Source organism: Olea europaea, chromosome 7 (assembly GCF_002742605.1).
Source record: "Olea europaea var. sylvestris chromosome 7, O_europaea_v1, whole genome shotgun sequence".
NCBI classification, from domain to species: domain Eukaryota; kingdom Viridiplantae; phylum Streptophyta; class Magnoliopsida; order Lamiales; family Oleaceae; genus Olea; species Olea europaea.
Genome location: NC_036243.1, coordinates 11,475,791 through 11,492,626, shown reverse-complemented (window position 1 = coordinate 11,492,626; position 16,836 = coordinate 11,475,791). Strand labels below are relative to the sequence as shown.

The 16,836-nt window shown below is 35.1% G+C and overlaps 1 protein-coding gene across 1 annotated transcript; it reads left to right on the top strand.

Annotated features, from left to right (window-relative positions):
* Positions 1–5,197: 5,197 nt before the first annotated feature.
* On the top strand, positions 5,198–16,198 carry LOC111396994. Its single transcript, XM_023023649.1, has 12 exons — positions 5,198–5,623; positions 5,708–5,809; positions 6,431–6,511; positions 10,629–10,738; positions 10,937–11,072; positions 11,211–11,309; positions 12,929–13,031; positions 13,176–13,471; positions 13,547–13,726; positions 13,827–14,024; positions 15,291–15,611; positions 15,931–16,198. Exons 1-12 carry the CDS (start codon positions 5,369–5,371, stop codon positions 16,021–16,023), a joined length of 1,974 nt encoding a protein of 657 aa, XP_022879417.1. The 5' UTR covers positions 5,198–5,368; the 3' UTR covers positions 16,024–16,198.
* The last annotated feature ends 638 nt before the right edge of the window (positions 16,199–16,836 follow it).

The window sequence follows — 16,836 nt, the reverse complement described above, 5'->3', positions numbered from 1 at the left end:
ATAGAACCCTGATCATTGTGAATGGAAATTGGAGGAATATCAACATCCTCAAAGAACCTAGCATTTCCTGTCTCAAAAATTGCCTTAGTTGTGGGATCATAAAACTTGTAACCCCTGGACCTTTCAGAATATCCAATGAAATAGTAACCGATGGTCCTTGCGTCCAGTTTTTTTTATTTGGCTTATAGGGCCTTGCCTCAGTTGGACACCCCCAAATATGTATATACTTCAAACTAGGCTTCTTGCCCGTCCAAAGCTCATATGGGATTTTATCAGTGGCCTTAGTTGGAACTCTATTGAGTATAAAAACTGCAGTCTTTAATGCTTCACCCAGAGAGATTCTGGTAAGATAGAATGACTAATCATACTCCTCACCATATCCTTAAACGTTCTGTTTCGTCTTTCAGCAACACCATTCATAGTGGGCGAACCCGACATAGTGTACTGTGGGACGATACCGCATTCCTCTAGGAATTTAGCAAACGCTCTTGGACGCTGTTCACCTGAACCGTCATATTTGCCATAGTATTCACCCCACGGTCAGATCTGACGCTTTTAATTCTTTTGTCGAGTTAGTTCTCAACTTCAGTTTTATAGTTTTTGAACACATCCAGTGACTGTGATTTTTCATGAATGAGATATATGTAGCCATATCTTGAAAAGTCGCCTATGAACGTTATAAAATATTGTTGACCATTCCAAGAACCCGTAGGGAATGATCCACAAATATCTGTATCTATAAGTTCTAAGACGTCCGAAATCCTATTGGCTTGAAATCTTCTTTTATTGGTTTGTTTTCCCTTTATACAGTTGACACACAAATCATAATCTGTGAAGTCAAGAGGGTCAAGAATCCCGTCAGACACAAGTCTCTCAATTCTCCTTTTGGAGATGTGACCTAATCTCTTGTGCCACAACGAGGCAGAATTCTCGCCGTTTAATTTTCACTTTACACCTCGAGTACTTACATGCAATGTTTCATTATAAGAAATAATTGTATCAATTGAATAAAGATTATCGAAACCTGATAAAGAACCGGAACCAACCAATTTTGAATCATGAAACAAACTAAATTTTCCATTTTCAAATGAACAAGTATAACCAAATTTGTCCAAAATAGAAATAGAAATCAAATTTCGTCTAAAAGACGGTACAATAAATGTCTCAATAAGATCCAAATAAAATCCAATCTTTAACAATAATCTAAATCTTCCTATTGCCTCTACTTCCATTCTTTTGCCGTCGTCAGCATAGATGTATCTTTCACCATCACTTGGTTTTCGGCAACTCAGGCAACCCTGCATAGACATACTGATGTGAGTTGTTGCACCAGAATCTATCCACCATGTATGTCTAGGTACCGAAGTTAAATTAACCTCAGAACAAACCAAATGAAGAAGAGTGCCTTTCTTTACACGCCATGCGTGGTAATTGGTGCAATTCTTCTTCTTATGACCTGCAGCTCCACAGAAGAAACAACCGCCTTCAGTTGGTTCCTTATGCTGTTTCTTTTGCGGTGCCGTACCCGCAGCTTCCTTATTAATCTTCCTTTTCTTGTTGCTTTTGTCCTTAGAGGTAGTGGTTAAATAAGCACTTTCTGTCTTCTCATGTTTCAGTCTTTCCTCTTCCTGGACACAGTGTGAGATGAGCTCATTAAGGGACCATGAGTCCTTTTGACAGTTGTAGCTCACCTTGAATTGACTGAAATGTGCCGGAAGGGATATTAGAACCAAGTGCACCAACAAGTCTTCAGATAAATCCAACTTGAGTGCCTTTAGTTTTGAAGCAATGTGAGACGTTTCCAAAACGTACTCCCGAATGTTTCCTTTCTCTTCATACCTCATTGAGACAAGATTTGCCAAAAGTGTACTTGTTTCAGCCTTTTCATTCTTGGCAAATCTCTTCTCAAGGTCCTCAAGGAAACCTTTAGCCGTAGTCACCTTATCGGACATAGTGTCTCGGAATGCTTCTGGAATAGCACGCTTCATGACCATTAAGCTTATGCGGTTCGATCGTTCCCACTTTTCCATCTCCCTCTTGTCATCAGAGGTACTCTTATCAGTAAGTGCAGCAAGTCTATGACTCTGAGAACAATCATAACATTCTCTTGCCATGTCCTGAAGTTTGTGCCATTTAACATTGGAATTGAATTAATGCTAGCAGAGATATTACTAGTAGAACCTGAAACTGAATTAGAGAACATTTATTATGAATAGCTCACATGAATATCTTTAATATGCAAATAATAATAATATCAAATAGTGGTAGGGCCCATCACAAGATACCAAGCACAACATCAATATCTAGTTTTTGGATAGAGATATTGACTTGTAAGCGGTACTCTTGGCATAGTGATCAAACATTGACGATAAAATAACGTGTCGATCAATAAACCTTTTTTTGGACTGATTTATTGATCACACATTAAACCAAATAATTGTCACACGTTTATCACCACAGGTGCACGTGTATTCGGTTAAATATTGACATTCCTTTGGGCCGACCAATATTCCCATGAATAACACATGCACAAACACTTTTTAACATTCTAAATTAGTCAATTTTCACAAGAGAGGTTGTTTTGACAACATGTTGCTTCAATTAACTAACTTTTGAATATTATATCTCTTAAAAGAGTCTTTAATACCAAAATTTGAGAAAGAGAATCACCAGTTTTGTATATTTTGATTAGTTTTAAACTTTAGGTGCCTTAGGATTAATAATTCAAAACTTTAAGGGGGCAAAATTAATTAATTCCAAACTTTAGGGGTTGAAATTAATAAACTTAAAACTTTATGGACCATAATTAATTAATTCAATACTTTAGAGGATCAATTAGAACAAATTTTAAAACTTTAGGGGCCAAAATTGACCAATTCAAAACTTTAGGGATCAGATTTTGAAAATTTAAAACTTTAGGGGTCAATTTGAATTAATTATGAACTTAGAGTGCTAATTTGAATTAATAATTAAATTTTGAGGCTTTAATTATAAATTCAGAACTTTAATGGCCAGAATTAATTAATTTTAAAACCTTAGGGACTGAATTATTAAATTCGAAACTTAAAGACCCAAAACTTAATATAACTTAAAGGTTGGGGACTGAAACCTTAATTTTATAACCCTAACCCCAATTGCAACTAAGGACCTCAAATCATCTAATTTACAGAAGAGGCCCCCACCCCAAAAAAATCCAGAAAAACTGAAAAAAAAAATTTCTTCTTCCTTTCTGGTGGTGGCGCACTCTGGCACCGGCCCACGTTGGCGCCACAGGCAGCAGCGCCTGGCGTTGCTGCAATCGGCAGTAGTGCCTAGGCGCTGTTGCGTGCTGCTGCGTTTTGCAACATCGCTTGTGTGCTGCTGTAAAACGCAGCAGCTGCTGCATCGCCGGCGCTGCAATGCGTCGGCTGCAGCAACCCCGCCTCGGTGTGCTCGCCGGCGGCCTTTTTTTTTTTAATAAAAAGAAAACTGTACTGTAATCTGAATCAAAGATCCGAATTTCAAATCTAATTTTTTTTTCAACCATTAATTTGAATTTCGAAAATAACAAGAATTATACTGCAAAAATTTTCAAATTTAACAAAATATAATACCAAAAAATTGTTAAATCTGAAAATTTCAAAATATATTGCAAGAACCAGACTAAAATTTTTTATTCTCAATGATTCAATATGAAGAGATTCTGATACCACTTGTTGGATAATTTAGTACTTTAAATTATCGGATCTTTCATGTTAAATCATCAAGAAATACCAGAATTAAAGCGGAAGCATACTTGAATCAGACATGGTTAATGCAATATGAATTTCGCGGTATGGTCTTCCAAATCTACACGCAGTCTCCTTTTCCTCTCTATGATGGGATGCAGTAGAGAATGAATAATACGTGCGTGTGATCTGGGAACCATAACCTATTTATATAGGGATGCCCTTTGACCTAATTCAGCCCATCATAGAATTAGGACTTGGATCTAGTCTCTACACATATTTAAACCCATACTTTAACTGGATACATTAAAATCCAAAATCGAAACCTTGTTAGATCACTTTAATTGGGCTCAACCGAATTCGATAGCCTATAATTTAACACACAATTATTCACACATACAAGCCCATCTTTATTAAAAAATCCTTACAAGTTTCGCCAAACTCAATTTAAATATAGTTCATGTTTGTCCTCGATTTTTTAGAACTCATTTTTCTCGTACTCAATTTTAACAATAAAGTTCACGCACATAGTATGTGACAAATGAGCTTGTGGGTCGGTGGGTGGGGGTGGAAGGGAATTAGAGAATGTATTTTTTTATTATTTTTTTGTGAACTCTAACTATAAAAGACTCACATGTCGCATAGACTTAAAAGGTTGAGAAATTCTAAGAACATCATCAAAACATTTCGTGAAATATAATCTACATGACATTTAAATAGACGAATTTTCAATCGATGTGACACTAATGTCTAATGAATAGATGATGAAGTCTACATTGGGCTCCAATTGATTCCATATATATTCAAATATTTTTGCATACGTGTGTTTTATGAACATTAAAATAAAGATATAAAATAGATCGAAAGAGAAAAAATTTAATAATCTAAAAACAAAATTTGACTAAATTAAATTGTTGAGTCAATATATCTAACAGAATTGGCAAACGTCATGTCAGCTTTTATCGATAATATATATATTATTTTTAAATATAATATATTTTTACTTATTTAATAAAATTTTTAAACAATTTGCAATTGCATTGAAGATGCTCTTATATTAAAGGACTTCTACCGGGGTTTATCAACCCCTCACTGTAGGGGTCAGTCCCACATGAAAAAAAAAAAATTGCGTCAGAGCCCACACTTACTATTATCTGGCAGGGTTTGTAAAATGCCCAGCACGATTCTACATTAAATGAATGAGGATTTAACGTTTTGTTAAACACCTATTTGGTGTGAATTAAAATTAAAATTTTAATAGATTTTAATAAAAGTTCATAGAATGTCTGTCCTAAATTTTATTTTTTATAGATCATTTGAAACTCATGAAATCTTTCCAACAAATTGATATTAAAAATCATGTTTATAGTACTTATAAAATATTTTAAAATAACGTGCAATGCAGTTAAACTCTAATGTGTTTTCTAAAGTTGGAATTCCGTCATTCTCTTTAAAAACAATATGTCAAAAATCAACCATAGCGTGCAACATGCGTGGAACTTGGTACAACCTTTATTGCACTGACAAGCATCGGTAGCCGCCTTTCTTGCATTTCAGCAGATCGTACCCTCAGCTAAACCGCCTCCGCAGTCTCTACCCACGCTCCTCCGCATAAATTCCCAAACAGTAAAAATTCCTATCCACAAAATTCTAGAGCCAGTATGGAATCGATTGCAGTCAATTGGGAAGCACTCGATTCGCTCGTAACCGACTTCGCAAAATCCGAGAACTTGATCGAAGACGCACAATCGCCTCTGTCATCTCCGTCAACCACGACGTTCGCTTCGCGATTATTGATTCGTCAGATTAGACGGTTATTAGAATCCGGTGATATTGACTCCGCCATTAATCTCCTTGGAGTTCATGCGCCCTCCGTCCTAGATGATCATCGTCTCCTGTTCCGCTTGCAGAAGCAGGTTTTTTCTTTGTATTTTTCTAGCTTGTGGATTCTTTTTATTTTATTTTGTTCTGAGTGAAAATATGTCAATGGTAAATAACAGAAATTCATTGAGCTGTTGCGGAAAGGAACTGAAGAAGATCGTGATTCTGCCATTCATTGTGTGCGAACGGCTCTTGCACCTTGTGCACTTGATGCCTATCCGGTAAAGTTATGTACTGATGTGTTTATGCTTTTAGTTACTGTATTAAGAATTTAGTATATAACTAGAATTGATAATATCACGTGCATGGTATCGCGGTGGATTAAGTGGATATTCTTTATTCTTTAGTCGATAAAAGTGCCATTTGTGTTGTCAATCTTTGACATAATGCGGAGGATGGAAATGGTTTTAGACTGGATATTGGATAAGATAATATGTGTAAATGAGATTAATTTTTTTGACAAAAGATTTAAGACTATTATCCACTTTAATCTACAATAATGCCAATCACCTACTACTACCCATTCTGATTTTATACTAAGGCTCCGTTTGGGAGTGATTTTTCACCCCAAAAATTGATTTTTTGACCGTTATTTTACTATTTCAACCGTAATTTTTGACTTCTTCTCTCATAGATGACCCTCACTTTTATCTTAACGTTCAAAAAGTCAATTCTCAAAATCCCTACCAAACAGGCCCTAAATTCTTTATACTTCGGTGCATCAAACGCAACCCTAATGTTTTTCAGTTGTGTTATTTTCTCATGCTCTGAGTTTTTATTGTTGAATAGTTGTTTTCACTTTGCCTTAATTCATCTTTGATATTTGTTTTTCTTCCTTTAAGGAAGCGTATGAGGAATTCAAGCATGTTCTTCTTGCATTTATTTATGACAAAGATGATCAGAACTCGCCTGTGGCAGATGAGGTAAGAAATAATCTACTGCTTTCCTTGTGGCATGATGTTCGTGTTCTGTTGAAATCTACCATGCTTTTATGTGGTTGGATGCAAGTGCCATTAGGACTTATAACATTAGCAAGACTTGTGAATTAGTTGATAGAATCTCATTTAATGCGGATAGGTGGCGTATAGGAGACTTCAGATGTGGGTTTGAACACAGCCACATGTTTTATGGAGACGTCAGCGAGATGCTTGGTTATATAACCTAATTTTGTCATTTATATGCTTTTGGATGTTTCCTGTTTCTAGGGTATAATTTGAAAGAGGTGGGAAAATTGTAATCCACTTGCAGTATGAGGACAAAAGAGATCTATACATAAGCTAAGAAGTGGGTGGATTTGGATATTGATATGCAAACTAATTTTTACTAGTATTTGTAGAAACGTAGGACACACTGTTCCGTCTTCCCATTTTGTTTGGGGGTGGGGGCAGTAGAAACAACGGAACATTATCTTTGTGAAGATGGGATCTGGTATTTTCGTATGCTCTTGCCCCTGTTAGACTGAAATGAAAAGAGCTGGAATAATATTCTTTTGCTGAGCTTAAACTAAGTTAAAAAGTTATCGAAAAATCTAAAAGTATCCTCCCTTTGTGATTTAAACGGACAAATCATTGATACACATAAACTATTCCAGTTTATGATCGCTCCTGACCATCCAATCCTAATTATACCTAATTTATGCTAGGACTGGGGGGTTTTGGTACCCCTTTTTGCGACCATCCACTATTGGAGGTTTGAGATCTTCACGAATACTATATAGCTAACTAGAAACAGATGATTCTAAGTAGTTTTGGAATTGTATTCCTAGCTTATATTCCTCCATTTCATCCAATAAATGAGTTGATTTATGATTCTCATCTGCTGCCCTAAGTGATGAAACATGAAGCATTCAAAGTAGTGAAATACAGATTTTGATCACCCCTCATCTTCCTTTATTGTTAGTGATCATTAATATGCTTTACTCTTCCGTTATTAGCTTGTGCCATGTAATTAGAGAGAGAGAGATCAGAATTGAACTTTTTTCCTTTTGGGATATGGTGATTTGTGGTGCACCAACAGACCTTCGGTGCAAGCAATCGGACACCGGCATGAAGCTGACACGCATTAATACACCAAGTGGTGTATCCGAAATTGCTATTGATTTTTTACTGTCCAACATGTCTTCGTCAGTGAAAAAAATTAGAGGAAGATAAACTAACCTAGGCTTTCTATTTTGAAAATTCAACTAGAGGAGCATGGATGGTGTTTGATGTCAACGAAGATTTTTTCAATGGTGATGAGTTGTTGAATGGTTTGTGAGCTTGCATCCATGGCGTTGGAGCACAGATGAAATGCTAATTTCTTGTAGTGGAAAACTCTGGTTTATTAATTTGTCTAGTTTTTAATTGAAAGCAAATGCTTTTTTTTAAATGGCAATTTTGTAATCCTACATTTATGTAATTGGTGAGAAAAAAATTGAATGACCTTTTTAAGACCAATTTACTATTTGGTCTTCCAATGTATATACAAAGGAAATACAAGCCATCACAGTAAAAAAAATGATTTAAGTGGTAAACAAAATTTTATTTGCTTTATTGTATAAAAAATAATTAATGTGTCATGCCATTACCTTTTCTAAAAACTGAAAATCAGTTTTTCAACATATATAGTGTTGGATTCGTGTACGTTCATCATGGGAATAGAAGTTGCACTGCACAAAGATTTAACTTTCGTAAAATGGAGGACTTAATTTTCATCATGTAGAAAGGAGAATACTCTAAAATTAGAGGGGAGTACCTTCATCATTTTCTTGCCCATATTTCTGGATTGTGGGACACGTGCTTGGAAAGAAGTGGACTGTAACACTTTAAGGGATGTGTATTTGAAATGAGATTTTTTTTTTTTGCAGACCTTGACGATGTTATTAGTGTTAGTTCTGTTGACATTGAAGAATCCTTAATTTTTGGGGAGAAACTTTATTTAGAATGTAGAAAGTAATAAGAAATTCTAATGAGAAAAATAATCCAACCAATAAATATTTTGGGAAATGAAGTTTGCAACCAATAAGAAAATGTCTCTTATTTAATTTTCAAGACTAATAATAAGTCGTTAAATAAAAATATAATATCTCCATGAAGAAATAAACTTTATCCATACAAAAGATGGAACAAAGAAGAGATTTATTCTACAACATCATTTCCCTATTTCTCTTTTACGAAATGTTTTAGGTAGGGGACATCTATTGGTATTCTTCTGCTGAATTTGTTTTCATATAAAATGAGGTTTATACACATACACCACATGCATAATTCGGCCAAACCAACAGAGAATGAACTAAATCACACAAAACTAGACAATTTTTTTAGTTGGACTTTGGGATAAATCCCTTTCGATAATTGAAATACTGTGCATAGGTTTCGGAATGACTCAATTTTTTGCTTCCTTATGGCAAAAAACCAAGGGCATCGAGTCCCTCAAAGCCATTTTCATATTGACAACCTCATTGTTTGCTTAGTATTTCTGCAAAAGCACATGGTAGCCAACAACCTAAAAATTACTGTCATTATTTTCACAAATCATAACTTTCACTACCTATAACATGTAAACCACTCAATTTTTGAACACAAAATTCTCTACTTGATCGTATTATTACTATATATGATGCTCTGACATAGGCATTTTTCAAAAAATTAGTGATGCACATCTTCGACATTTAAATTAATTTTCTTTGGTGTTGTAATTCAAATAACTACTTGTTTGGTTTAAATCATATTATCATTATAATTTAAAGTTCAAATTTTAACCGTGGCCACATATTTTGGAGGACCCACAACCATAACACACTTATTCACGACAAATTTCTTTCAATTTATAATTTCAACAACTTATAAGTTCTTCCAAACAAGCTATAAAAGGCGTGTTTGCCTTCAATTTAAAAAACGTACTTCAAATAAAAAAATAACATTTCCTACAACTAAGCCCTTGTTTGAGCCCCATTTTGAAGAGAGAGTATTTTTGAATAGTGAATATTTGGAGAATGTGTGGTTAGAAAGTAAAAAAAAATTTCGGTTTACGTGTAGAATTATTTTACTAGAGAATGTGTGGTTGAAAATGAGTTTTGAAAAAATGGGGTTCAAACAAGGGCTAAGCTACAGCCACCAAGCTCACCATTAATTCATGAAATGACCATTGACATTCGACACTGTCGAAACCAACATTGTCAACTTCAAAAACTATTCACTCTCATCCAATCTATTTTTCTTTTAGGCGAGTTAGTATATCTTTTTTTTTTAATTTATAATTTTTTGTTATTTGAAATTGATCAGTCGAGACGGACCTTAGAGAATCAATAGATATTCTTAAAACGCCACATTGTGTATCCAACGGCGTGTCATCAGATCGTATCAATGTGACTCGTTTGACATTGAATCATCGACATAAATTTTCTTTCAGAAATAAAAAGTCAGAGTTAGTTTATCTCTATATATAATATTTTTTCATTATTTGAAACCGATCAATTGAGAAAATCAATTGATATATTTAACAATCCACATTGTGTATCCAACGGTATACGTTGTCACAGGTAGTAGAAACGACTAAATCTATGGAACCGCTTTATTTGGGCGTGTTAAGAAATGACATGGATGTAATACCTGTTACATCTACATCTTACACGACAAATTATTTTTGTAATTGAACTTCTGTTAAGAAAAACAACCGCGCTAGTTTGTCTCAAGGATGTTCTTTTCACATATATCATACTAGCAATTGGGTTATGCCTGAAGCTATTTGTTTTTGTTATATCAGTTAAAATTTAAGATTAAGGTACCGATCCCATGCAGGTCCTATTATAATGAAGCTACATTTTTGTTTTTGTACTTTGTTTTCCTGCAACACCATAATATGCTTCTATGTTGTGATCTGAACAGTTCTTTTTTTCCTCTAAAAAAGAGTATGTTCTGATATTTATTATTAACCAGTTAATCAAGTTAGAGTCCATTTGTGACACTCATATGAATTATGTAAATTTTTTATTAAATCAAATCTGGCTACCCATATTTACTAGGATAAGGCTTAACATGCTTACTTTTCTTTTTGTCCCAGTGGTCTGAAAGGAGGAGGTTTGACATTGCGGGGCTTTTATCGTCTGTTTTAAGGGCCCATTTACAAGCATATGATCCAATCTTTTCAATGACCTTGAGATATTTGATAAGGTCACTCTAGTTTTTCATTCAGATAAATTGCTTGTATTATTTAGGTCAAATATATTTTGTACATTTCTGTGTATGCTCTCTTGATGCATACACACATGGAAAAACACACTCACTTGGCAGAATGTTCATATATTTTTCAAGCTTGAATGTCTTATTATTTCTTATTATTTTTGTCAAAATTCTTTGTCCAATATGCAGCATACACAAGGGATTTTGCCTTCGTCAAGGAGTTTTATCGCCCATTGCAGATCTTACTGAGCGGTTGCTCCTGGAAGAACGTGATCCACCTGCAGTACCTCAGGAGAGTTTATATGAAGCACCTCCATTTAATGAGGTAAGATAACTAAAAGTATCCGAACATTTTTACTTATCAAAATGGAATGAGCTCTACAAATTTCGTTTCTGTTTTTATTAACGAAAAATTGCTGAATTATTTAGTGATGAATTTGTTTGTTTATGTTTTGGACTTCAGGTGGACATACAGGCCCTTGCTCATGCAGTAGAGATTACCAGACAGGGGGCAATTGATAGCTTGAGATTTGCCAAGGGTGATCTTTATCAAGCATTCCAGGTTAATATCTAATGAATTAGTTGTTCATTTATCAAATTATTTTTATATTTCCTGTTCGTCTGCTTCAAAGTATGCCTTGAAGGCTCCGATGGGAATTGCCCCTTCTTATTGTTATTTTGGTTTTTGATTACTTGTGGTTATCTTTCCTTTTGACCTCAAATGTAGGCTGCATTTATGCTAGAGTCATATTAAATAGAAGTTTCAAACCGAGGATGACATACTGCTTTTAGTTCATTATTATCCAGACGAACTTTTATGAAAGCCTACTTAAGAGCCTTCATGGAAATTCTTTTTGGATGTTAAAAATGACTAGTAGGATTCCAAGCTCTACCGAGACGAGTTTGTTCACTATCTATGTCAGCTTTTGGCATGTAGAAGTCCAGTTCTGTAAAAAGGTATATGCAGGATATAGCACCTTCCGTGAGAAGCATTGACATCTATTTAGAACTTAAGTGAACAAAATGCTTATTGTTTGAAAGTAGAGGTCAGCACATAACTATCATCAGCTGGTGCCCAAATTTACTTTCCTTATATCCATTTTATCGCCTGGTCACAGCCTGCATGTATGAAAATTGGACAAGAATTCCCCAATTTTATTCGCGGTATATAATTGTGTTGGATTTATGCGCAATAATAAAGAGATGAAAAAGATAAATCAACACAAAAATTTATGTGGTTCGGCGGTGTGCCTACGTCCACGAGAGTGAAGCGGAGATAGTTTTTATTTAGTAGTGAAAATAGGGTTACAACATATTATTTATACTAATTCTAGTCTGGGCTCATATAAGATTTTTTGGCTCATACAAAAAATGCCCCTATACCGTACGCCCCCGCACCCCCAACCCATTCAGCGTCCTTAACAACCAAACAGTGAATTAAATTCGCGTAAGGCAGATGCTGTCGCTCCGCTCCGACATCGGCCTGTTTGATCCAAAACCCATGTTCCATTCTGTATGAGCCACATGCACAACATAATTTTTGAATGTGCAGTTTAGCATTGATATTTAAATTAACATCTCATCTAGGAAGCCTGCTAAAGTAGTAAAATGCTGGAATGGTTTGAGGTTGTTTAGTTGACTTAGAATTGGTTTCTGGTTGTTTGATCGTCAGGCCTCCTATTTTCTAGTTTCAATAGTTTTTATTTTCAGGTATACTGTTCAGGTGCTGGAAATTTGAATTTGGGTTAATTGACACTAGTTGAAATATTAAGATTTCAATAATAATTATTTGGACTCTCCAGCCTTTAGTGAGGAAACTGCCATAACACAATAGAATGTATAAAGAAAAACTAATAAGCAACCAAGAGTTTGCAAGACAGTCTGCTTTTGGATTAGGGTTTGATGTGAATAACTGTTTTAAATGTTTCTCAACTATGGTTATTGCATGCCTTTCTAATTGATAAAATTGGCATGTGGGGTTGGATTACCTGCCTTAAGAATTTCTTTAGCTTTCAATGATTACTTTAAGCATTCTAGCTCAAGCTTTTATTTGTGATAATTTTTTTTATTTATTATTTTTTTGGTATTTAGCATGCTATTGAAGCTAATTCTATTTTATATGAACGTAAATTTTTTAATATAAGGAGCTTTAACCATCTTCCATTGCTCTTGCTGTGACAGAATGAATTATGTCGGATGAGATTAGATGTTTCTAAGCTTGATGAACTTGTTCACGAGTATTGTGTCTATAGGGGTATTGTTGACACTGGTCTCACGTATTCTGGTATAGCTTTTTTTTCTTTCTTTTTGTTATTTAGTTTATTCTTTTGGCTAATTCATTCTCTGACCAGACTCATAAACATCAGGATTTTAAGAATTTTTAGAGCAATGAAAATTAATCAATTGGAGTCTTGTGGTTGTTTTACAGGAAATCATTCTGTTGAGTCTGAACATAAAAGCAGTGAACCATTGAAGTTGTACAGGAAACCATTACCATATCCTTGTGATACCATCAATCCTAATGAAGACTGTAGCACTAGTGGAACCGTTCAACCTGAAACCATTGAAGTTGTGCAAAGAAATAGAAGTCATGGAACTGGATTAAGGAACAAACGCAAGCGATGGAGGGGTAGACATGAGAAAATAGAATACAGTTCTGAAATTCTTAATGGAAGCAGAAAACAAGAACCTAGTGCTACTGCATTAAATGGTAACACAAATTTGGTAAGAGCATTAGCAGGATTATGCTGATTTGGTATTGTTGCTTATGGACTTCCTATTAATGCTGTTGTTTTGCAGACTTCTGAAGACTTGTCCATGGTGGAAATGGAAACGGACAGGAAAGACAAATTTGAGATTGTCCTGGGCATGAAGGAACTGGCTAGCCAGGGAATGGCTGCAGAAGTTGTTGAAGAGATGAATGCTTTGGACCCAAACTTCTTTGCTGAAAACCCTATATTGTTGTTTCAACTGAAGCAGGTTGGTCTAGTTTCTTTCTTTTTGTCAGCCTGAAAGAGGATCACGTGCCTATCTAATGGAACTGGAACTAACCCATTTTGACTTCTGCAAATGGCTGCAGGTTGAGTTTTTTAAGCTTGTTAGTTTAGGTGATGATTCAGGTGCTCTAAGGGTTGCCTCTTCTCATCTGGGTCATTTGGCAGCTAGCAATCCAGCATTGCTTAAGCCTTTGAAGGAGACATTGCTGTCTTTGCTCAGGCCTAAAGAGGAAGCAATTCATCAAAACTTGCCTCTTCAAGCTCTTGCAACCTCTCTCCAGGTTTGGCATACCCCACTACTAGATACTATGCATCTCTGTTTCTAGAATTGTATATCCTTGTACCCTGGAATTAGGCTATCAGAAGTTCCCACTGTAATTAGAAGCAAGTATTTTCTCATATTGATCAATTTGTTGGCTGATGATTCTAGTTGGTTGTTTAAACTGTCATGTCGAAAGAAGTTAGCATTGTTTCTCATCAACGTAACTTGCAAAGAGGATCAAGTTTTTTCTATTTTTCTTTTGACTGGAAGAAGTTACATTATTCTGGTTGTCTTTTGCCTTTTCATTCCCTCAACCCTCTTTTACTCTTTTTTTTCCTTTTTTTGGATGGGGCATAAGAACTGTGTAATATTACTTGGCCAACTCCTTACATGAAGTGGTTGTATTCCATTCTCATCTACAGAAAGCTCCATGCAGGGTTAGAAATATGATCTTATATATATATATATATATATATATATATATAATTTTTTTTTTTTGCGTGGAGAACTGTTCAATTTCAGTATCCCTCTCTTTCAAATTTCTCAGTCTACGATGAATTAAAGTTTGAGGCAGCGATAGGAGAAGATGGAAGCCAGTTCGAAGATGCCAGGACCATTCTGCTGGTTTTTTGTCCTCCAAATTAGTATAAACTTTCTACCCACCCCCAATAACACATTCCCGCACACAAAGATTCAAGCCCAACAATTACCCCTTCCCTCCCATTTATCTTTAATTTTATTTGTTTGGGACAGGTGTTTGTTTTGGAGATTGGTTGTATATTCTTAGCCTTATCGGTTTGGTACTGTAATCATAATGATGAATCGATCATTTTTCCTTTCTACTCTTCTGAAGGCTCAAAAAGGGCTGCGAGTAGATACTTCTGAGTCTGTTCAATTTGTTCTTCTTTCCCTTATGAGCAAGGATTCAATTTTGTCTCTCTTGCAAAATTATTGGGCTATCCTCTGTTACATTTTATCGAACATGAGTATTAGGAGAATGGAGGCATCTTGGTAGTGGTTTTCTTTAACTGAGTTACAGAAGATGAAAGGTGAGTCTGAGATGGAAAGAGCGTCTCTGTGGTTCTTGGCTTTCAAGCTAATGGAATAGCCAGAAAAAAACCTTGGATTCTCCCTTCGTTTTATAGGAGTTTGGTGGTGTGTATTAGTTATTTAGTTTTCTGTGCTTTGTGACATAGAAACTGATATATTATTAGGAAATGCACTAACTGTTTCTTTGTATAATTACTTAATCTTTGGGGGATTTAACATGGCATCTTGTGCAAAGGTTGCTGTTGGTAGGAGGCTAGGTATTGAAGAACCCCAGCTTATGAAGATTATGAGGGCAACTCTCCACACGCATAATGAATGGTTCAAGCTTCAAATGGGTAAAGATCACTTTGAAGGTCTTTTGAGGATCAATTCCCTTAGAGAAGTCGGAATTCATGTGCTTGGCGATCTTGCTTGTAATTCAACCGTTGATGCTTGTGCTCAAGGATCATCCCAGATATCCTCCAGTACTACTCAGCTGCAGGAAGATGGTAGCAGTCCTACTCCAACGTCATCAACCGATCTTGGATGTGATGAAAATGCTATACTTAAAGTTATGGTCAGTTCAGTTTATCTCCACTTTTTATCATAATTTATCATGTTATAGTTTTCAATTTCTTCAACTTTCTCCCAGTTCAAAGGTTTGGGCATGTCAGATAAGATTACACTTGTTATACTAGCTTGATTCTCTAAAAAATCATGGCATCGTGAATATTTTGTGGACTCTTTTCTAATTAATAGAAATATTTTAGATAATGATAATCGACTCGTTCCTCAAAATCTTTCAGATATTTTGTTACTGGACATTAACGAGTAATTAGAAGTGCAACTACAATTTATATTTGTTGCATTAGTTACATGTTTTGTTACTGCTGCAGGAATTTCTGGCATTGCCCAGAGCAGATGCTATTCATCTTCTTGCACAGTATAATGGAAATGCAGAGACTGTAATTCAGCAGATATTTGCTTAATCTTGAATGTATATACTCGTAGCAAAAACTATTCTGTTCATTTATTCAGTAGACTTTTTTATTCATTTTATTATTGTAAGCTACAAATAAGTTGTGAATAGATGAAAATAAGCTGTCCATTACTTAAAGTTGAAGGTTGCTATTTACTAGGACTAATCTGCTTTTGCACCATTTTGATTATGTTACTCTTTGTCGACGATGGTAAAAATGATAACTGCAGCTGTATATATTTTTATGATGTCTTTTATTTTGAGTTTTACATTATGTTTGAAAATGCGTATAAAGGGGGAGATGATACCTTAAACCATCATCTTACTTATACGGTGGTCAATACGAAGATATGTCAATTTAGAGAAGTGTTATGCATATGGGGAATTTGTAAGGATTTCATTACAGGGGTTTACATGGCAATTTCTCATTGGGTGTACAGAGTTTAAAAAAAAAAAAAAAAATGAGGAATAATGGGGGAGGAAAGAAAAGAGAAAAAAGCCAGCTGCTGTAAAACTGTCTTTGGACTTCCTCTGTACAAACAGCTTATTCGGTTAATATATTATGGTGTTAATGTCACAGCCGCGAAAACATTTGCACTGTGCCATTATTATTTTAGCTTGAATTCAACTCTGATCAAGATATGTATTAACTATACAACTTGGTTACACTAGTTTACTTCTCTGGAAATGAACATGGCAAGGATTTCTAGTGGGTTAATTAAGTGCAAGGGCGTTGAACTTACAATTAGAAGCAATGAAGTCCCAATAGGTAAATTAGGAAATCTATAGGTCACCAAACTTTTATCCTAGTTGCGTTGCAATC

Coding starts and splice junctions, on each gene's coding strand:
- LOC111396994 (XM_023023649.1), top strand. CDS start 5,369: ATGGAATCGATTGCAGTCAATTGGGAAGCACTCGATTCGCTCGTAACC. Junction 5,624..5,707: donor TGTTCCGCTTGCAGAAGCAG/GTTTTTTCTTTG, acceptor GGTAAATAACAG/AAATTCATTGAGCTGTTGCG. Junction 11,310..12,928: donor ATCTTTATCAAGCATTCCAG/GTTAATATCTAA, acceptor TTGCTGTGACAG/AATGAATTATGTCGGATGAG.